This window comes from Melospiza georgiana, chromosome 14, assembly GCF_028018845.1.
Source record: "Melospiza georgiana isolate bMelGeo1 chromosome 14, bMelGeo1.pri, whole genome shotgun sequence".
Taxonomy (NCBI): domain Eukaryota; kingdom Metazoa; phylum Chordata; class Aves; order Passeriformes; family Passerellidae; genus Melospiza; species Melospiza georgiana.
The window spans coordinates 18,337,176-18,359,405 of NC_080443.1; the positions used below are offsets into that span (position 1 = coordinate 18,337,176).

The window sequence follows — 22,230 nt, forward strand, 5'->3', positions numbered from 1 at the left end:
ATAGCCCGGGCGCGGGGGCGCGGGGGCCGCGGGGCTCGGCCCGGCCCGGCACGGCACCCACCCGCCCCGGGGATGCTTTTCCCGGCTGTGGGGATGCTTTTCCCCGGCGCCGCCGCGCTGGCAGCCCCCCGATGCTGCGGCGGCCGCTGAGGGCCGGGAGGAGGAAGGAGGCAGAGCCCGGGATGGAGCAGCCGGAGGCGGCGCGGAGGGGCCGGGGAGCGGGCCGGGAGCACGGCAGGTAGCGCGGAGAGGAGGAGCAGGTGAGCGGGCATGGGGGCTCGGGGATGGGGCTGGGGATGGGGCTCGGGCTCAGGGCTGTGCGGAGCAGCGGGGGCTGAGCATCACCCGCATCCCGGCCCCAGCGCTCAGGGCGGCCCCGGCCTCGAACGGCGGCTCCGGGGTGATTTTGGGTGATGACAGCCGCTGCTCGGCCAGGTGTGTGTGTCCGTGTGTCTGTCCGTGTGTCCGTGTGTGTGTCTGTCCGTGTGTGTGTCCGTGTCTCTGTGCGAGCGGCTCGCCCCGTTGCAATGCAGCGATCTCCCCCTGCCGGGCTGCCGGCGCTGCCCAGGAGCGATCCCGCATCCCTGCGAGTCCCCGCGCTCCGGGAGATGCGGGCGAGAGCCTGGGGCTGCCTGTGAGGCCGAGCTGCATTCCCACAGAAACAGAGACAGAGACAGGATTTGCAGACAGAATTCTTGCTTTGCAGAACCCGCGGGAATTAACAGCGCCGGGTGATGTCGTGCCCAAGGACTGGAGTTTTACTAACCAGCCCTTCGGCATTTTAGTGGGCTTCTACCCAAAACCCGTAGGATTGGATTTTCCATTCAATAAAAAACTGCATTCCTCGACAAAAAGGTATCACATTTTGTTTCTTTTAAAGTTTGCAGGGGATGACCATTGCTTGTCTCACATCAGCGCTGTGCCTGTGAAGGCTGAGCAGCAGGAGCCCCATTGCCACCCTGTCACTGAGTGCTGTCAGACGGGAGGGACAGAGCGAGCCCTGAGTGCCAGGGACCCTTTAGTGCCACCAGGGCTGCCCCAGCTCCTCCCAGCTGCATCCCCGGCCCTGCATGACGTGAGGCTTGGGGCACTGCTGCAGTGCATCCCTGCCTCGATGAGGTCATAGGGAACAGGGAAATATTTCTGAAGTCAGTACAAGTGGAGGACACTGAGTGAATCACACTTGGTATCTGCAGGCTGCAGGCTCTAGATGATAATATAATCACACATTAATACTTCTGGATTTATATTGATTTTCTTTGCTTTTAGGAACGCTTTCATTTTTTCTAAAGCCTTTATGCTGAGCATTATCTGCTCATTTATGTATTTTTGTAGTCTGTGTTTATCATCCATTGGCACTTGCTGCTGTTTATACCTGTAACACTGCTGCTTGTCCTTGTCCTTGTCCTTGTCCCTGCAATCCCTGACCCTCAGCTCCTGATGTCTCCTAGGGCAGAGGTGGGTGACTCCAATGTCACCCCCTTAGGAGGAGGGAATCTCATCCTTGTGCAGCTCTCTGTGACCCAGTGGCTGGAGAATTAATTCTCTTAATTAGGGACTTCATGCCTCACACTTTTCAGAGCCAGATCTAACATCAGAAATGCACATCTCCCTTGTGGGACCAAACTTCTTCTCTTTGCTTCTTTTCCTTGTCTTTCCTCACTTTTTAATGGATTTTTTTTTTTAATACATGGAGGGATAAGTATTGTGCACAGTTTCATCAGGCTGTAACTGGAGTGAGGAAATCACCTACTTTTTTGACTTTGGTGAGCTCTGATTTAATTTTTATATGGCAATTCTGAGACCTCCAGAACATGGGGCTTTTCATCCTGTGAGGGAGATGTCACTGGCCTGGCAGAAATACCAGAAATGCCTCAGAAATGCCTGTCCATGTCACAGGAGTCCTTGGAGAGGAAGCGCCAGAGAAAGGGAGGACTTATGGACCTCCTCAAAAAAACATCTCCAGCAGGCATGGAGTTGAGTCTGGAGTGACCTTCAGCGGTCTAGAATGTACCATGAGGTTCGGGAAGGGTCTCAGAACATTTGGAGGGAGCTGAGCAAACAGGATGGCTCTGCACAGCCATGGGCCCCCATGATCATTATCATTATCTTAAATTACACCCCTGCTAGTGCCTTGTCCCTGTGTCTCTTTGCCATCTCCCCCACTTTTTGCTTCTTCTCCAATCTTTCTATGTGCCTGTCCCCAGTCCTGCTTCTCCATCCCTGACTTTTCTGTGCAGCAGCAGAGAAAGGAATGGAAAGAACAGAGAAAGGAATGGAGAGAACAATGCTCTCCTTCAGGAAGAGGCTGCCCTGAATTTTCAGGTTACAGTTGGCATTGGGGTTGTCAGTTTTCAAGTCACAGTTAGCATTGGGGTTGTCAGTTTTCAAGTCACAATATTTGGGTTGTCAATTTTCAGGTCAATGTATAGGGGTTGTCAATTTTCAAGTCACAGTATTGGGCTGTCAATTTTCAGGTCACAGCTGGAATTGGGGTTGGCAGCAGAGTGGGATTTCACTCACACAGCCGAGGGTCTTTACCCAGGTCCTCATGGTCACACGAGGAGAGACCAAAGCTGGCAAAAACCACTTCAATCTCCAGCCTCAGTAATCAATAAATGAGTACAGGCCCATCATCCCCTCTGGTTCCTGGGGTGTCCTTGGGGCTGGCTGGGTGCTGCTGCCCCTGCACGGGAGGGTGGCAGAGGCTGGGGCAGGTGGAGGTGCTGGCACAGGCAGCCCTGGCACACTCCCCTGGTGTCACACATCACCCTGTGCAGCCATGGCACACTCCCCTGGTGTCACACATCACCCTCTGCTGGCATGGCACACTCCCCTGGTGTCACACATCACCCTGTGCAGCCATGGCACACTCCCCTGGTGTCACACATCACCCTCTGCAGCCGTGGCACACTCCCCTGGTGTCACACATCACCCTGTGCAGCCGTGGCACACTCCCCTGGTGTCACCCATCACCCTCTGCTAGCATGGCACACTCCCCTGGTGTCACACATCACCCTCTGCTGGCACACAGCCCTGTCACCACCTGGGACACGTCTCCAAGCTGGGCTGTCCTTGGTGAGAGCAGATGGAGCCTGCACACACACAGCCTTCTGCTGTCCCTGTGATCATCTCTGGAGGGTACCCGGGGTGCTGGGTGAGCAAAGGACTTTTCCCCTGGGACCACTGCCCTGAACCTGGACCCGGTGGCTCTGTGCAGTGTCTGCTTCTGAGTTGCCCCTTGAGGCAGGGAATTTTCAGCCTGCTGCTCACCACGGGGAGTTTCTTCATTTTGAGCCTCCTGGGCCGTAATGAATGAGGGAAAGTGCCACAGAGGCAGGGAAAGCCCCGCTGGGGAGGTGAATTTCTGAGGTCAGGTAGTGTCATGCTGGGTAAGCAGGAGATGGTGATGGAGCTTCGGGCTGCACCTCCCACAGCCACTGCACAGTTTATCAACGCTGTACAAACAAAACACAAAAAACCCAAATTCCCTGCAGCCAGTGCCTCTGGCAGGGCCACCCCTGTCTGCCTTGCCTCAGGCCCTGACCCGGCAGGAACAGCCCCGAGCTCCCGGGTGTGTCGGTGTGAACAGCCCCAGTGCTCCGGGTGTGTCCGAGCATCCCGAGGCAGGAACAGCCCTGATCTCAGGGATATGTCCATGCACCCAGGGTAGGAAACAGTCCCGATCTCCCGGGATGCGCTCTCTGTGCATCCCAGGGCAGGGAACAGCCTGGAGCTCCCGGGAGTGTCCGAGCATCCTGGGGAACGGAGCAGCCTCAATCTCTTGGGTGTGTCCGAGCATCTCGAAGCAAGGAACAGCCCTGATCTTCCAGATGTGTCCGTACATACCGGGACAGGGAACAGCTCCCATCTCCTGGGATGTGTCCGTGTATCCTGGAGCAGAAAAGAGCCCTGTTCTCCCAGATGTGTCCGAACATCCCAGGGAACAGAACAGCCCCAATCTCCCAGATGTGTCAGAGCATCCCGGGGCAGGGAACAGCCCCGATCTCCCGGGATGTGTCCGTGTATCCTGGAGCAGGGAAGAGCCCTGATCTCCGGGATGTGTCCGAGCATCCCGGGGTAGGAACAGCCCCGATGTCCCGAGATGTGTCCGAGCATCCCGGCTCAGAGAACAGCCCTGATCTCCCGGGTATGTCCGAGCATCCCGGGGCAGGGAACAGTCCCGATCTCCGGGATGTGTCCGAGCATCCCGGGGCAGGGAACACCCTGATCTCCGGGTGTGCCCGAGCAGGGAGCAGCCGCGATCTGCCGGGTGTGTCCGCGCATCCCTGCCCGTCTCTCGGTCTCTCCCGCGGGTATCCCCGCCCCTCCCGCCCCTGCCGGCGCCTCCCCCGCCGTTCCCGGCCCCGCTCGCTGCCGCCCCGCCCGCTCCCGCCCCGCCGGCGTTTCCTGCCCGGGCCGCGGGCGAGGGGCGGCTGCAGCCCGCAGGAATTTGTCCCCGCTTTGTTTTCCCGGCTGTTTTCCGCCCGGATTTTGCCCCTCCGGCCGATGTAGCGGGGCCGGGGCGCTCCGGCCGGCCCCGGGCAGCGCTCCCGCACACCCAGCGCTGCGCCCGGGGCTGGGCTGAGCCCAACTTGTTGACACCACCGACCTTTGACAACAGCAGCGAGGAGGGAAAATTGATATTTTTCGAGCGGGGTGTTTCCAGCAGGTTCCCTGCTGGGCTGGAGATGCGGGTGAGCGCCCAGGAGGGGCTGGCGAGCCGCTGAACATCTCCCTGCCCGTGCCTTTGTTGCAGGAGCGCTGCGGATCGGGCGGTCATGGAGGGAACCCGGCAGAGCAGGATCTGCCGCCCGCACAAGATCAGCGAATCCTCCAAGGTTCGTACGGTTCGTGTCGCTCCGGGAAGGAAAAATCCTGCTGGGGGTACGAGGTGTCCTTTGGGGGGAATGTGAGGATTCGGAGGTTTAAAAAGAGGGATGGAAATGGTGGCTTACCTGCTCAAGCATTTTTGGTTGAAGTTGCTGCCTAGTGATTAAAGGGGGGGGGGAAAGGAAAAGCAGCAGCAAATGGGCATCTGCTCATCGTGACTCATAACTCAGAAACCCACATCAGTGCAGCACAGTAGTTTCTCTATACTAAAAATTCTGTTATGAAATGCGGTGTGTTTGTTTTTTCAACCGATCCATCTCGTAAAATCCAAGCTCGTTACAAAAGCAAGGCTGGGATTGCTCTTCAGGTCCAGTACAAGATGGGAGCCTCGATCCTGCAAACTGTACTTAGCCCAGTGAACGGAACCTGAGCTGCTTTCTTAACTTTGTGGGGTTCATTTTCTTTGTATCAAAGCTCTGTCTGCACAAATACATTGTTTTTATTTGTGAATTCGCGGAAATCCATCCCAGGCAGCTCTTTATGCAGGTCATCAGGATGACTTATAAAATGTTAATAGCAGCTGTAATTATTATGTTCACTTTGTTTCGTGCCAGTGCAAGCTGCTTTTGTGCTGTAGTTGCAGGAAATGCAGAGCAGGTACCTTGTAATACCAGGGAAAAAAGCTGGAAAAGAGAAACTTTTCAGTGCCTCCTTACCAAAGCTGAACGAGCCAGATCTCATTTTCTTTTGCACCATTGATGAGCAGCAGAGCTGCATTAACAGTCTGAGAGAAATTAGATCTTTGAATCCAAGAGAAGCTGAAATTCTGCTCTAACACAATTGATGAAAGATAAATAGGACTAATTTTTAAATGCATCCCTCCCAATATAATCTTTCCCTGAGCCTGTCTGCCACTTAAATGGTTTAGTCTGAATGTAATGATAATTCATCACATTAAAAATTAATTAACTTGACAGCATTGTTTTATTTGCTTGCTTAGACAGCAGCTGTCACTATCTGTTAAACTTAGAATCACTGGATAACGTAAGGCTGCTCTCCAGAATATAAATAGCTTGAGGAAGATGCTCAAGTTCATTATGAAATTAGTCTTGGTTCTGAAATGTGCAGCTCTCAGCTCCATTCCTTGCTCCAAACAAATGAACCCAGCAAGTGGCTGAAGTCCTGAGCTGTGAGTGCCTGCGTGCCGGGTGGGATGGGTTTTGGTGCCTGGAGCAGCAGCAGCAGCCCCACATGGCCACAGGGATTCCAGGAGCTGCCAGGCAGATCCGAGGGCAGGATCCAGGATAGCGCTGCTGCCTCAGCATCCAGCTCAGCACAGAGGCATCTCTGGCAAATCTGATATTCTGCTGTAATCCCGTTATGCATGATGGTGGAATTAGGGAATATTAGAGAGAAATGATCAGCCAGCTCCCAGGGATCAGAGGGAGGGTGGGTTTGGTTCAATCCAAGGGTTTTTGGTTCAATCCCATCCCCTGTCAGTCAGGTTTGGGAGAGGGTGCTGCCAGTTGTTATTTCTTGTCTGTTCATCTGCCACCATCAACTACCCCTGATTACAGAAGTGTGGTTTATCCTTTGCCATATTTATTCTTCTCCCCCTCCTCTCCACCCCCTGGTTTCTGCTTAGGCTCCTGTACAATAACAGCTTTTCCCAACCTCAGGAAAACACAGATAAAAAGCTTTACAGTCCTTGAACACCTTTTTTTTTTTTTTTTTCTATTCCTCAGTGGAGGCCACTTTGTTGTCTATGCCATAGATCCCTTTTTAAATTCAGAGGTGTGTTCACAAGTATAAGGCAAATTAAAGAGTTTTGATGCAGAAACCTTTTAATTATTGAAGCCTCTTCCCTTAGACTGGTTTAACTCTGCACACTTGAGTGTTCAGAGCCATTCCAACAGCAGGAGTTCTGGCAGCTTGGGCTCCATTGTTTAAAAGAGAACATAAGGAAATAAAGAGGATCTACTGGGATGTCACAGTAAGAGCAGCACATTTAGTTGTTAATTTGGGTCTCAAAAAGCCCTCTTGGCTTTAAGAATCAAACAGGTGGGTTGAGAGGGTCCCACTGTGGTTTAACCAACCCAGCAAAGCTTTTCCAGCCTGCTGTGGCTGTGTGCTCTCTGCCTGGGCAGCCAGGAGAGCCACAGGGCACTGGGAGAAACAGCAGCTTGGTGGGGAAGGGAAGGGAAGGGAAGGGAAGGGAAGGGAAGGGAAGGGAAGGGAAGGGAAGGGAAGGGAAGGGAAGGGAAGGGAAGGGAAGGGAAGGGAAGGGAAGGGAAGGGAAGGGAAGGGAAGGGAAGGGAAGGGAAGGGAAGGGAAGGGAAGGGAAGGGAAGGGAAGGGAAGGGAAGGGAAGGGAAGGGAAGGGAAGGGAAGGGAAGGGAAGGGAAGGGAAGGGAGAGTGTCTGGGAGGCTCAGGTCACCTTAAGTTTGTGCTCAGGTCACCTGTGGGACCTTGTCAGGTGTCACCCTGGCAATGCAGCCAGGGGGTTTAGGACTGGGCACGATTCAGACAGCCAGGAGTGCTCAGAGCTGCCCTTGTAGGACACAGGGATGTGCTTCCATTCCACCCCTTCTCACTGCTCACACAAGTCCTTACAGGCTCTGCCTGGTTTGGATTTGGTAATTAAAGTACTTGCTATTTGCATTTACCTTAACCTGGCTTTTATTAAGAGGCCTCACAAGGTACCTGACTGTGCCATCACACATTTAATTCCTCCAGAGGGTGGTCCTAAAATTTCACTTGGCATTCTGGGCTGAGCAGCAAAGTTCCTGTTCATGTTCTGAGGTAATTGAGGGGTACACTGAAGTACATTTGAGGGGTAACAAAATGTTTCCAGCTTGGTTCATCCTAAGGCTGGTGATGTGAATATGTAAGGAAAAAAGCAAATGCTGGTGGCCTCAAAAGCTCAGTGACACATCCAGAGCTGGTGGTCAGAATGTGAGGAGCAGAGGGATCCCAGAAGGGCACTTAATGGATGTGTCCTGAGGGCATTTTCCCTTTCCTTTAAAAGAAAAATTTCTGCTCCTATTCATTTATACAAAACCTACCTCAGCTTCTGGAAGCGAGGAGAAGCCTTGTGGGAATCAGCTCTCCACATGTGTGGCTTTGCACAGAAATAAACAGCTATTCCTTCTGAGTGCAGTGTGTGTGCCTGGAATAATGTGGGAAGAAAGAGAGGGATTTTACCCTAACAAGCTTAGAAATGCAGAGTTCTGGGAAGATTTAAGAGGGGGTAGCTGTCAAGCAAGCAGTAACCCAAACAATACATGGGCTGAATGAAAATTCAGAGTTACTGCTTCCCACTCTGAATGCTCTGTGAGCAGCTTAGCTGGGAGAACTCTGCAAGCAGTCATTTGGGGGACAAGGAAGAAAGGAAATGTCAGCAAGATGTCTCTGAGACAATGAGTGGAAGAGTTTCAGAAAATTGTGCCTGTATAACTCATCAGGGAGGAGGTTTCAATGCAGCACTGTGGGGGAAGGAAGAGTAAATTTTATAAAGAAAGGGGAGTAGGAAGCAGTAAAAGTCTCCATAGGCCTTTCAAAGTGAAGGTGAGGAGCTCAGGCTTGTGCTGTGTCACTTGCCAACTACTTCACGTCAGAATTTATTACAAATGTTAATGTGCAACACACAAAAGCTGTCTCTGACTCATGTGTGACTGCACTTAGTGGGAAAACACGTTCCACTCTGGAGCTGATCGTGGTGGAGGTGCCACCTGCCTGATGATGTTTGCGTTCCCCAGGTGTACAGGTGGGATGACCACTCCAGCCTGGTTCTGCAGAGCCTGAACGAGCAGAGGCACCGAGGCCTCTTCTGCGACATCGTGCTGGTGGTGGACGAGCAGAGAGTCCCGGCCCACAGGAACCTCCTGGCTGTGTGCAGCGACTACTTCAACTCCATGTTCACCATCGGCATGAGGGAGGCCCACCAGAAGGAGGTGGAGCTCTTTGGGGCCTCCTACATCGGCCTCAAGGCCGTGGTGGATTTCCTGTACGGCAGCGAGCTGTCCCTGGACGGAGGCAACATCGACTACGTGCTGGAGACGGCGCACCTGCTGCAGATCTGGAAGGTGGTGGACTTCTGCTGCGAGTACCTGGAGAACGAAGTCAGCGAGGAGAACTACCTGTACCTGCAGGAGCTGGCCTCCATCTACAACCTGAAACGCCTCGACTCCTACATCGACTCCTTCATCCTGCAGAACTTCGGCACCCTGTCCTTCACGCCGGACTTCCTGCAGAACATCTCCCTGCAGAAGCTGTGCCAGTACCTGGACAGCAGCGACGTGCAGCAGGAGTGCGAGCACGACCTGCTGCAGGCGGCCCTGCAGTGGCTCACGCAGTACCCGGAGCGGGAGAACGAGGCTTACCAAGTGCTGGACAACATCCACTTCCCGCTGATCCCCAAGAGCGACCTGCTGCACCGGGTGAAGCCCGCCGTGTGCTCGCTGCTGCCCAAGGAAGCCAACTGCGAGGGCTTCATCGAGGAGGCCGTCAGCTACCACAACAGCGTGGCGGCGCAGCCCGTGCTGCAGAGCAAGCGCACGGCGCTGCGCACCTGCGAGGAGCGCCTGCTCTTCGTGGGAGGGGAGGTGTCGGAGCGCTGCCTGGAGCTCTGCGATGACACCTGCTTCCTGGACACCAGGAAGGGACAGTGGGTGGCGGAGACGCCCCTGCCCGCCCGCAGGAGTCACCACTGCGTGGCCGTCCTGGGAGGATTCATCTTCATAGCCGGGGGCAGCTTCTCCCGGGACAACGGAGGGGATGCGGCCTCAAACCTCCTATATAGGTATGACCCCCGCTGTAACCAGTGGATAAAGGTGAGGCCTGAGCTGGATTATTTCTCTGTTCAAAGTCCTTGATGTTTAGCGTGTTTTGCTGGTGGAAGGGCAGGGCTTGTTGGAATAGCCAACGTGGCAGCGCTTGCAAATGAAAAGTCAAGTTAGTTGCGTTGAAGCAGCTGCTTGAGTCCTTTGTGGGAATGTTTAAATGACACAAAGAGCAATATTCACATATTCAGATATCTGATATTAAATATCAGATATTCAACACTCAGATATTCAATATTCAGATATTCAGATATCTTCATTTGGGATTTGGGGGGGGATGCAGGACAATGGAGGGGATGCAGTGTCAAATCTCCTATACAGGTATGACCCCCGCTGTAACCAGTGGTTAAAGATGAGGCTTGAGCTGGATTATTTCTGTTGGTGTTTAGAGTGTTCTCTCCTTTGCTGGTGGAAGGGCAGGGCTTGTGGGAATAGTCAACATGGCAGCACTTGCAAATGAAAAGTCAAGTTAGTTATGTTGAAGCAGCTGTTTGAGTCCTTTGTGGGAATGCCTAAATTACACAAAGAGCAACATTCAGATATTCAGCTTTATTTGGGATTTGGGCATCTCATCTGAGAAATTCAGCATCTGCCCACAATTCTTTAGATTACTTCTGGGAATAATTCTGGAATGGACTTAGAGGTGATTGCTTGGCTCATCTTCCTCAAGCAGTAGTACATATAAATCAGAAATGGGTGTGATGTAAAAAGGAAATGTCTCTGACAATTGTCAAGTGTCTCTGTGGTAAACGTCCCTTAGAACGAGCTCTTTGCTCCCAGTGCTGCCACAAAACCCTTCATGTGTGTGGGTTACTGTGTCAGCCTCTCCTTGTTCCCATATGGAGCAGTCATGGCTCCTGTATGGAGCAGTCATGGTTTCCATATGAACCAGTCATGATTCCTCTATGGATCAGCCATCCTGGATGGCTCACTTGTGGTTTTCAGTGATTCCAGTACCTGTTTCTTGCAGAGTTTGGGAAGGAGTTCCTATAAACACAAATATTTATAGAGTAGCCTGTCTCTTAGATGTCTCCTGTTCTCCCCTTGTTTGAAACGGATGCTACTGCAGAAAAACAGAAGTGCTTTATGAATATAATAGTCAAAACCAGAATCTCTCCTTACCAAATAAAAGGGAAGGAGCAACTTCCCCACTCTCAGATGTTAACAGCCCTTAAATCCCTTGCTTGCCCAGCCCTGGAAGATGCCAGCAGCTCGCTTTTCTTTGCCAGGTTGCCTCCATGAGACAGCGACGAGTGGATTTCTACCTGGGAGCCATCACTGACATGCTGGTGGCTGTTGGTGGCAGGAATGAAAACGGGGCCCTGTCCTCAGTGGAGACCTACAGCCCTCAGAAGGACTCCTGGACCTACATAGCAGGACTGCCCAGGTAACTGAGCTGTCTGGAGGCTCCCCTGCGTTTGAAGGGGGGCAGCAAAGGGAGCTTGTGTGGCTTTAGCTGATGAAAGGAGCCCTGGGAGGGAGGGGAGGGATTTAAAACCAATGTGGCATCAGCCATGCCCACCACGGCAGTGCCTTGTGTCAGCAGGGTTTGAATTTTCATCCCAAGGTGCATCTGGAGGATGGGAGGGAGAGCTCTGATTTCATTCTACAATTCTTACAAAGCTTTTCCTGAGGCCTCTTGGAGTTGAATATTTTCAGAAACACTTTTCACGTCTTGGTCAAAGGGATTTGTCATTTTTTGGCCTTACTTTGTCACCTTGGTGTGATGATTTTCCTTGTCGGGTGTTTATGTTGGGCTGCTCAGGCTGGCTGTCACAGCTAAACACATTTATCTGTGTTGGAATTACAGAACCCTGGCAAATGTGAGCTCTCTCTCTCTCTATATCTGAGTTAAAACGTGGCTGTTCTCTTGTGAGAGGTTTAAGCCCTGCAGCTCTTGTTGTAGCAGACAGAACATTGCTGTGTCTTGAATCAATGTCAGAGCAGTGACTTTGGAAGGACAGCAGGGCAGCATTTCATTTGCTGTGATCACATTTGGTGATGTTTCACATTTGAGGGGATCACAGGCTGTGTGGATGCTGTTTCCATCACGCCTGAGAGCTCAGCAGCAGTGCTGGCTTCCCTGGTGCCATCACAGAGCAGGTTCCTGCAGTTTGTGTGAGAGTTCAGGGATTTTCCCTGCTCCCTGAGCTGCAGAGCTGCAGAGCCAGAGGCAGCCAGTGAAGGCACAGAACCCTGTTGCCCAATTCTATTTTGGGCAGGTGCTGCAATGCAAGGCTGATCCAGGCTAGCAGCTGGGCTCGAGTGCTCTTCACGAGCAGGATGCTTTTTATTTCTGCTCACTTGGGCAGATCCAGCAGCTGGGGCTAAACACCACAGCCCTGCCTGGGAAGCTGTGTAGGAGAGTGTCTTCAGGTCTTAAATCCTTCTCTTAACTGGGGTCACCTGTGAGGTGTATCCTGTGTGGATATTTTTACTCATAAATGATCCTGGGGAAGTTCACACAGTTGGCTTAATCCATCCAGACTCTTTAAAAAGCAGCAGTCTGTCTGCATATTCCAACTGCTGCCTGTGTGCTGGCTTTGGGAATTCTGCAGCTGCAGCATTTAAGGTGAACTTTGACTTGTGGGTGTTAATTTTTTATTAGATTGCCTGGCTGGTCTGCTTGGGCAGGCAAAAGTCCCCCCCTTTAGGGGACAGACCCCTTTTAGGATGAATTATTCCTGCACCCAAATAAATGATTCTGCATCTTCTGCCCCTGTTGCTCTGTCCTTGTGTCAGCTCAGCTGTGTGGTGACAGCTCCCCATTTTTCCATCCAGCTGCAGTTTTGCACATTTAAGTGTCTTTATTTAGATCTTAGTGGACTCTTGGGCCCTTTGGATTTTTTTGTCTTTTCAGCCCTGTTTTTCCATTTAGTGCTGGGCAGTGAATTGTTTGAGTTTGAATTGTTTCTGCACAGAAGAAATAAGGCAAAAAGAACTTTATGCAGGTTGCAAAAGGCCAGACTCAGAGGTGAGCTACAGGAACCTTTCTGACACACATCCACTGCTGGAGCTGGGTGCCCTGGCTGATTTGGGGCTGCTGAAAAGGCTCTGGGCAGCCCCTCCATGAGGTACCTGAGGTGGAGCAAGTCCAGAGGAGGCACCAGGGTGATCAGAGGGATGGAACAGCTCTCCTAAGAGGGAAGGCTGAGAGAATTGGGGTTGTTCAGTCTGGAGAAGAGAAGCTTCAGGGTGACCTAACTGTGGCACTCCAGTGCCTGAAGGAGCCCACAGGAACGATGGAGAGAGATTCACAAGGGCCTGGAGGGGCAGGACAAGGGGGAATGGCTTCCCACGGGCAGAAGGCAGGCTTAGATCAGGTATTATCAAAAATTTCTTAGGTGTGAGAAGGTGAGATCCTTCTCTGTTTGTTTGCCCAGAGAAGCTGTGGCTGCCCCATCCCTGTGAGTGTGTGATTTACTGGCAGGGGAGGAAGGAAGAGAGAGCATTCTGTGATCCATTCAAGACTGAAAGCATTCCAGCTACAGTTCCTGCTGCCTGCTCCACTCTTCCCTTCAATGCACTCCTCATCTGATCTCTGTGTTCCCCAAACAGATTTAAGTTCCTGTTTCACTCAACATCTCCCCCAGCCCTCTTCCAGCAGCAAGACTTCTCATGTAGAGGAACCAGAAGCTCCAGCCCTCTGCTTCCTGACTGCCTGATCAGGCAATATATCCCAACCAAACCTGTTCTTTTCTTATATTTTTCTGTTTTCTTCCCTCTGAAGAGAACACGTGCAGGTGTTTTGGTCCTCCTGGGAGCATGACCACCAGCAGAAGATTTTTGGGGCCATTCCTGACTGCCCCAAGCCAGCAACTGCCTGGATTCTGTTCCCTGGAGTGACAGGCTCGTGCTGAGCTCATCCTGGGGCGTGAGCTCGTGTTGTTCCACTCGAGCTCTGTGGGGTGGGACTCTCAGAGGTTGTTTGTTAAAGCTTCTATGCTGAACATCCAGAAAATGGGTTTGTTTTGTTGCTTCCCAAGGGTCAGAGCTTGCCACGTTGTTACTGTTAGGTCAGATTGACACACACACATGTGATCGGGGTCTAAGAAGAAAAAAGTTTTTTATTCTGTGTGTTCTCCTGCTTATATACTCTTAACAAAGCATGGTCTTAAGTCATTAACTACATCACAAAAACTTATTATATTCATTGGTGCAAAGCAATTAGCATCAATATAATTGGTAAAAGATTTACAGAAATTTAATAAGGCACGTATACACATCTACTTATGCACGCAGTCTAGCTTACAAAAATTTTCCTGTATGTTCTCTAATCTGTTTCTATGCTGATGGCCTGGTCTTCTTCTTTGCTATGGATACACTTGAAAATCATCAATTGTGAAAATCATCAACCCCGTGTCTGTGCTGCTGTTCACAGTCTTGCTCCTCTAAGGAGGAGCTTTAATTCCTTATCTCCTCTCACCCCCCTCTCCTTCCCACCCTATATGGCCAAAACAACATGTTGTTTTCCCTAAGCACTCTCTTGGAAGGAGCTGAGCTGTTTTGACTGAACTTGGGCTGTCTTGCTGGAGAAGCAAGCAGCCTCTTGGGGAGATGCTTTGCAGGGAAAACTTCAGCCAAGTTGTCTAAAGGGTGGACCTGCTCCAAGGGAATTCAATTTGCCTGATGCTCATTGAGGTCCTTGCCTGTGGGACGCCATTCCCTTTCTTCAGAGAGGTTCTATATTTTTTGCCCCTTTTCCTAGAAACTGGGGGCAGTTTCTGTCAGAGTTTCTAGCCTGGCAGGGAGCAGTGGTGCTGAGGAGTTGGCAGAGCAGGAGGTGGGGCAGTGATGATGACACTTGGATGACAGAGATAGCTGAATAGTTTGTTTCAAGAGCTGAAGCATCATTGAAGAGCTTAAAACCTTTTTGAAGACTAAATTGTTAATTTTGTTAGTGATTGTAATTATTACTCTGTGTCTCCCTTATCTGCTTGGATTTCTGCATCGAACCCTAAAAAAATCCTTCTCAGCTGTGTTTGTCTGTCAAATACAAAAAGGGGGAAGTGTGGTGGGGCTTGGCAGCTGGCCTGCAAGCAAAGCTGAGTCAATAGAAGAAACAACAATTGATGATTTTCGAGTGTATTCGTAGCAATGAAGACAAGGCCGTCAGCATAGAAACAGATTACAAAAGACGCATGAGAATTTTTGTAAGCTAGACTGTATGCATAAGTAGGTGTATGCATGCCTTATTACAATAATATAATTGGCAAAAGTCTTACAGAAATGTTAATTTCTTTGCACCAATGAATATAATAAGTTATTGGGATGAAGTTAATGACTTAAGATCACACTTTGTTAGGAGTATATAAGCTGGAGAACACGCAGAATAAAACAACTTTTTCTTCTTCAACCCTGATCATGTGTGTATGTCACGTCCAGCCTAACAGCAACAATTAGGGTCCTTGCTTGTGGGATGCCTTTCCCTTTCTCCAGAGAGGTTTTATATTTTTCCCCTTTCCCCAGAAGCTGGGAGCAGTTTCTGTCAGAGTTTCTAGCCCGGCAGGAAGCAGCGGTGGCTGAGGAGCTGCAGGTGGGGCAGAGTGTTCTCACCCTGAGCACACCATGGAAAGGTCTGCTGCAGCCAGCAGTGAAATTAGTGGAGTGGCCCTAGGTTAAAGTTTGGCAGAAGAACTGAAAGCTGCTGTGCGAGGAGCTGTGCTGGAACAGGTTGGGCAGTGATGGTATCTGCTCTGCCAGTTGGGTCATGAATGATCTCTCAGGGCTACGACAGGTGGACACCAAGATTCAGAGCAAGCACAGCTCACCTGGACTTGGGTTGGAGTAGGGGATTCCCAAAGCTCTATTGAGTTATGTGCTCTTCTGTCTTGGGCAGTAAATGGTAGGTTTTCTGGCATTTGAATCGTGTTAATGGGTCAGGAACTAATTTTTCAGCACCGTATCTGGGTTAAGGCATTCAGAATTGGTGCCAGGCTCCAGCAGATGTTAAAATCAAATCTCTTTTCTTTAATGCCTCTGCTTTTTTTCTGGCCACTCCTGCAGACAACACTGCCAAAATGCTCAATGCTCTCTGTTGGAGGATGTCTAGACCCACTCTATTGATGTGCCTGTTCTGTTGCCCATTTAGAAATGCCCCTCTCTCAATCACAGGCCTTGTAGAAAAGATTTGTATTGATTGGTTTCAATTTATGCATCTATTTCATGCAGCTCCTAGGAAAGTGATGCTATTTTGGATGAGCTTTCAGAAGTGAAAGTTTCAAAGTGAAACACCTCTGGTGCCTTTCAGTGGGTAATTGCCCTGTACTGGACAATAACAAATTGATGGTCGATTTGGTGCTTCACATCTGATGGTTTCTGTCAAAGCACTCTCTGGCTGTTGCTGTTTCCTAGACACAGACATTGACTGAGACAAAATTACAAGAAATCAGTGTTTTTTCTGCAGCTGCCTGTGCTGGGCTGCATGCCTGTGCTTGAGACACAGTGGCTATTGCTTGCTTACCTGCACAAAGCTCCAGAGCAGGAGAATATTTAACCTACTTCTCCAAAAGCCAAGCAGGTTTTCATTAACTTAGGGTCATTTTTCCCCTGAATGGTGAATGCAGTGTGATTGCCATCAGCAGTGCAGGGCTCTGGGGTGCCCTCCATGTCCTCACATTGTCCCCCTCCTGACTCCTCCAAACTCCCTGGTACAGCACAGCCTCCAGGCAGCTTGGCTTCATGTGGGTTTAAAGCCTGCTGCAGTTTGAAATGAACTGAGCTCAAGCTGTTCACCCCATCCCCAGAGTGAGCATCTTTAACCCATTCCTGTGGATGTAGAGAAACACAGGCTCTGACAAGCAGCCCAGGAGCCACTGGAGAGGGACAGCCCCTGTTTTGTCTGGGAGACACCTCAGCCAAGGAGCAGCATCTCTGGGCACTTCCCCTGCCTGGTGTTTCTGTCAGGGTGAAAGCCAGGGGTCCATGTGCTCAGGGTACATCGTGTCCACCAGAAGCACTGAGCTTGAATTAACTGCTTCCATCATGAGGCACACTGAGAGCTGTGGAAATTCTGAGTTGCCTTTTTGGATAAAGTCCATAACTGCACCAAAGCTCTCTCCTTTTTTCTCCCTATCTTTTCCCTGAGAGGCCAAGGAGGAGAACAGCAGTGAAGTCACCTCTGCAAGATCTCCAGCCCCTGTAGCTGAACAGACTGTCCTGGTCGCTCAGCACTGTCAGCCCAAGCGTGTCAGGGGTTTTTCTGCTTCTTGTAGCAGGAACCTATTAAAATATCTGATTCAGACAGGGATCAGAGGTTTTGGTAGGCATCTAGGATAATAACCACCTTGTAGCTCATCTCAGAAGCCTTGTGCTTTCAGGGTAAATGTGGGGTTTCTTTCCTAGGCCATCTTCTCCCTTGGCACACAAGTGCTGGCACTCAGGTGCGTGGAAGATGTTCCGATAGCATTTGTGTGGCTCAGAGAAACCATTAGCCTGTGAAATAAAAACAGCTCAAGGTTCTCTCCACACGGAGCTCCAGCGTGTTCAGGCACAGTTCAAAGGCTGCAGCAATGCTAACAGAGCTCTGTCTGCCGGGGAGGCTGCGTGGTCTGCAGGGCCTGACTACAAAGGATGGTGGTGGAGGCTGGTGAGTGCAGCCTGATGAGAACATTGCTCTGTGCCCTGTGGGGATTGAATCCCTCAGAGTCCTTGTGAGAGCCAATTTGCTGTGCCTGGTGCTGCATCTTTTGACACCCCAACTCCCCCAAAAGAGGGGAAAAAGGACATGTAGAAACGATGTGTTCAAAGCAGCTGATGCTGTTCATCACCTTGGCTGTGCACTTCTGAGAACTCAAAGGGTTTTGGTCAAGAAAAGCCTAGCATGAAGTTAAGAACAGCCTGGAGATTTAGGTTTGTAGCAGTTTTATTATAGATGATCAAAGAGGGCTCCTCTCTGCCCTGTGGATGCAGCATGCATTGTGCTGCTTCTACCATCTCATTTTCTCTCATGATCTGTGATGGGCTGGGGGCTGCTGCCTTGTCCTGGGGTGACCAAGGAAGTTCCCAGCTGTAGGGCAGTGGTGGCAGAGCAGACAGATGGCTCATGGAAAGGACACTGCCTGTGTTGGGACTTCAGGTGAACCAGGCAAAGAGCACCCGTGGGTAAGAAATGTATCCAGTGATCCCGAAGCTGTGCAAGGGAAAGGCAGCAGCAGTTTTCCTCTTGGTTTCTCTTGGTTTATCCCTACTGCTAAGTCTGAGAGGTGTCATGATTATTTCCTCTTTCTGTCACAGAAACCCTTTCTGAGATGTGGATTTTTTTCCCTCTCTGGCCCTCTCAGGCTGATGCAAGCCAAGCACTGGAGCAGAAATACAGGAGTGAAGGTCATGCCAGCAGAGCAGGATGGGCTATTTCTGTTGTGTGACACACTCTAGAGGATGCATTAAGAAGTGATTGTCATGCCTTAGTGCTCTGTAGTGACCAGCTATGGAAAGGGTGATTTAAAAGTGGCTGTCAGGCTGTGCACTCTGCAGTGCAGGGTGAGGCCCTGGGAATGAGAGGAGTTACTGGGTAACTGTGGGATCTCAGCACCTCAGGACTGATGTGCAGAGAGACCGAGACCACCCTTGGGGGGCTCGGGAGTCCTGGAATGTTGCCAGAAGTGTCTGGTGGCTGGACTTTGATCCTACACAGGAGACGACACCTGTATGAGGATAGGAGGATTTCACTGGGTGAATGGTGAAGGGATAAGTTAATTAGAGTGTGAAACACAGGGTTTAAGATTTCTGTACAGGGGGGTTTAGAGAAGTAAGATGGAGGAATTGGGGCGTGTCCTGTCCTTCTTCTTCTCTTTCTTCGCCTCCATCTTCTGTGGTGATGTTGGCACTTTGGGATTGGTTATTACTAGAAGTGCACTGATCAATAAGGGTGACAGGTATTGGAAGAAAAAGGTAAATATTGTACACGTAACTTTGAGTATAAAGATAGGTGACCGCCCTGGGGGCTCTCAGTGTGCCCATGGCTGACTTGCTGTGCAGACCTGTCGGGCCGAGAGAAAATCTTTTAGATAAACAACTAATAAATACTGAAGATCGAGAAAAAACCTAAAGCCTCTTCTCGTCCTTTGAAGCGCGGGCTGCCCAAGGCCATCCCCGAGCCTTTCCAGGCCATAAATCAGCCGGAAGAAATCCGGCAGCTAACCGCCAGATCAGGGATTCTTCTGCCTTTAGTTACTGTTTATTTGCTTCTTTAGCACAGCCCCTCTGCATGCCGGTGTGTGTTGATAAAACCCTTTAAGGACTGCTCCTGTTTGTGCCCCAGGTTCACCTACGGCCACGCCGGCACCGTGTACAAGGAGTTCGTGTACATCTCGGGAGGCCACGATTACCAGATCGGGCCCTACAGAAAGAACCTGCTGTGCTACGACTACCGCACGGACGTGTGGGAGGAGAAGAGGCCCATGATCACTGCCAGGGGCTGGCACAGCATGTGCACCCTGCAGGACAACATCTACTCCATCGGCGGCAGCGACGACAACATCGAGACCATGGCTCGCTTCGACATCCTCAGCGTGGAGTCCTACAGCCCCCAGTGCAACCAGTGGACCAGGGTGGCCCCTCTGCTGCAAGCCAACAGTGAATCGGGGGTGGCGGTTTGGGAAGGCAAGATTTACATCCTTGGAGGGTACAGCTGGGAGGAGGCCGTCTTCTCCAAGACAGTCCAGGTGTACGATAAGGAGAAAAATAAGTGGTGCAAAGGGACGGACTTGCCCAAAGCGATCGCCGGAGTGTCCGCGTGCGTCTGCGCCCTGAAACCCAAAACAGAGGACAAAAAGAAAAAGATAAAAACAAAAAAACATCAAGATCGAGGGAGATGACCACTCCTGGATAGCCACCCTTGGGTGGTGGGCTCCTTGTATTTAGACATTTCTATCTAACCTTTATTCTTTTTCTTTTTAAACAGGGTGGGGAGGGCATCTTCTGAAGCCTCAGAAAATGGACACTTGAATGTGGTTTTTGGATTAAACTCATGTTTAAGGTAAAAACAACAAAACCAAAAACTTCCCATCTTGCGATACGAAGGGTGATGTGGCCAGAGAGGTTCTGCTGCTCTCCTGAATGTTAAGGCTTAGGCTTTTCCTTCTGTGGTTCATGGCATTTCCACATACATCGTATCATATCGACGTTTTAAGGAGGTTTTTAAAAACAACTTTTCTACTTTTTTATACCACATTTTGCTAACTCGGTCTCTCGTTTGCCATATATTACGTTGTTGACTGTAGAAGCTGCAGCTCTGTGCTCGTGACCCCGCTGTTGGCATCAGGAGCTCCTGGTGTGATGATCTTTGGTGTCGGTGTGGCTTGGCCAGGACGTGGTGCAGCTGCTGGAGCAGCGCTGGCATTCCCAGCATTGTCAGGCAGTCAGCTGGAACCGGGACTATTGTCACAATCCCAGCTCCCCCAGAGCCCAGCTCCCAGCCCTGCCATAAACACCCTTTATTCAGTGGCTGCTCATCTGCTGAGTGCATTTCAAGGGCTTTGCTTTAAAGTTCAGCTGTTGATCATTGCTGTTATTTTCTCCTCAGTCCTCCTCTCCCATCTCCCTCTCCATGTATTTCAGATTTCTTCCATCTGGTGTATGTGCAGGTGATATCCTGCTACCCTCATTCTTTTGTCTTTTTTTCCAGGTGATATCCTGCTACCCTCATTCTTTTTTCTTCCCCCTCCCCTACCCCCCTCAAACTACTTACCTCAATCATTGGAAAACACTAAGAAAACATTTTTGCACTTAATTTCATTTGAAACTCTGCTAAGAGTTTCTACTAAAGAAAACTACGTTAAGACCTACTACAAGCACATGTGTAAGGAAAGAGGTGACAATAAATTTCTGGAGCGCAAGGAGGTTATAGGTTGTTTCTTCAATGCTAAGAAAACTAGTTGGAATTAATTTTCTGAAACTCTTTGAGGGTTTTTTTGGTGTTTTTTTTTTTTTTAATTTAAAAAATAGCCTCAGGAGTCAGGCTTTCATTTGCATTAATGGATTTATTTTAAAGCCTTTGTGTACTGCATGAGGTAATGGTTATTCTTTTTTAGCCTAAAAATAAATTTAAAACCAAAAAAACCCAAATTGAACATTTTGGTTATGACAAACTCATTGACAAGTTTTTGGGGTTATTTTTTTTAATATCTGAAATCCTTGCTATGTTGACTGACAACTACTTAACTTTTTGGGGACATTTTCATGTGTAAGTACAGAACAAAAATTTCAGAGACTTGCTTTTTTTCTGTTACTGGGTTGCTTGTTACTATATCCCCTCTTTTATTGTGTTTATGTATGACATTAATGTCTGGGAACAATAAATCCAGTTTAGAATATTCTATTCATCACAGTCTGATGTCTTGTGTATTGATTTCACTGAGCTTTTCCTTTTTGATTAATTGGGAAAAAATAATCCTGTAATCATTTTTCAGTGGAATTCATAACGGTGGAAACATTTTAGCAGGAACATCAATTTAACCATATTAAGTAGAAATAGAACTTATTTAGATAATTCATTTTTTTTCCTACATTTTTCTGCTCCAGACAATCAGAAGAGACAAGGGGGAATGGCTCCCCACTGCCAGAGGGCAGGGCTAGATGGGATATTGGGAAGGAATTCTCCCCTGTGAGGGTGGGGAGGTGCTGGATCCCTGGAAGGGTCCCAGGCCAGGTTGGACATTGGGCTTGGAGCACCCCGGGACAGGAGAAGGTGTCCCTGCCCATGGCAGGGGGTGACACAAGGTCAGTTTTGAGGTCCCTTCAAGCCAAACCATTCCTTTTCACATTTTCGCAGGTCTGACAAAAGATCCAATCCAGTTTGTAGGGTGCTTTCAAAGACAGAATTTAATGGAGTGTAGATAGACAATTTACAATTTCTTAATGTTAAACATGAACAAAATACAGCCTCAGTGCTCATCAAAAAGGGTTTGTTGGGGAGAATACCAAAGCCAGAGGCTGTGAGTGAGGGTGGGACATGTCCTGTGTCACTAGAGGTCACTGGGGGATCCTGCCTGTTGCTGCCAGAAGCATTTTCCCATTACTAAAGGAACAAGTGATCCCCATTTGCACCTCCAAACCATGGCAGGGAGCACTCCTAAAGGCAAGGTCTGGCACATGCCTCTGGATTTGGGGTGTTTTCAGTCCAGATGTGCCTGATCACCCCTCAGTTTGGGATATTGTGGATCCAGATGTGGCTGATCCCCCTGGATTTGGGATGTTGTGGATCCAGATGTGCCTGATCACCCTTGATTTGGGATGTTGTGGATCCAGATGTGCCTGATCACCCTGGATTTGGGATGTTGTGGGTCCAGATGTGCCTGATCCCCCTGGATTTGGGATGTTGTGGATCCAGGTGTGGCTGATCACCCTGGATTTGGGATGCTGTGGATCCAGATGTGGCTGATCACCCCTGGATTTGGGATGCTGTGGATCCAGGTGTGGCTGATCACCCTGGATTTGGGATGCTGTGGATCCAGGTGTGCCTGATCACCCTGGATTTGGGATGTTGTGGATCCAGATGTGGCTGATCACCCCTCAGAAGTGTCAGCAGACATCACAGGGACCTTGGAGCTCACCC

The 22,230-nt window shown here is 50.1% G+C and overlaps 1 protein-coding gene across 1 annotated transcript; it reads left to right on the forward strand.

Moving 5' to 3' along the window:
- The first annotated feature begins 20 nt into the window (after nucleotides 1-20).
- KLHL36 (kelch like family member 36) lies at nucleotides 21-21,001 on the forward strand. The gene is made up of 5 exons (XM_058034192.1): nucleotides 21-260; nucleotides 4,760-4,841; nucleotides 8,592-9,665; nucleotides 10,904-11,061; nucleotides 18,937-21,001. The coding sequence occupies exons 2-5, from the start codon at nucleotides 4,782-4,784 to the stop codon at nucleotides 19,490-19,492; spliced, it is 1,848 nt and encodes a 615-aa protein (XP_057890175.1). The 5' UTR covers nucleotides 21-260; nucleotides 4,760-4,781; the 3' UTR covers nucleotides 19,493-21,001.
- Nucleotides 21,002-22,230: the final 1,229 nt, after the last annotated feature.

What these genes read in the sequence shown, in the direction of transcription:
- KLHL36 (XM_058034192.1), top strand. Translation starts at nt 4,782, where the DNA reads ATGGAGGGAACCCGGCAGAGCAGGATCTGCCGCCCGCACAAGATCAGC. An exon ending in AGATCAGCGAATCCTCCAAG is followed by an intron (nt 4,842 to 8,591) that starts GTTCGTACGGTT and finishes TGCGTTCCCCAG; the next exon opens with GTGTACAGGTGGGATGACCA. An exon ending in GCTGTAACCAGTGGATAAAG is followed by an intron (nt 9,666 to 10,903) that starts GTGAGGCCTGAG and finishes TTTCTTTGCCAG; the next exon opens with GTTGCCTCCATGAGACAGCG.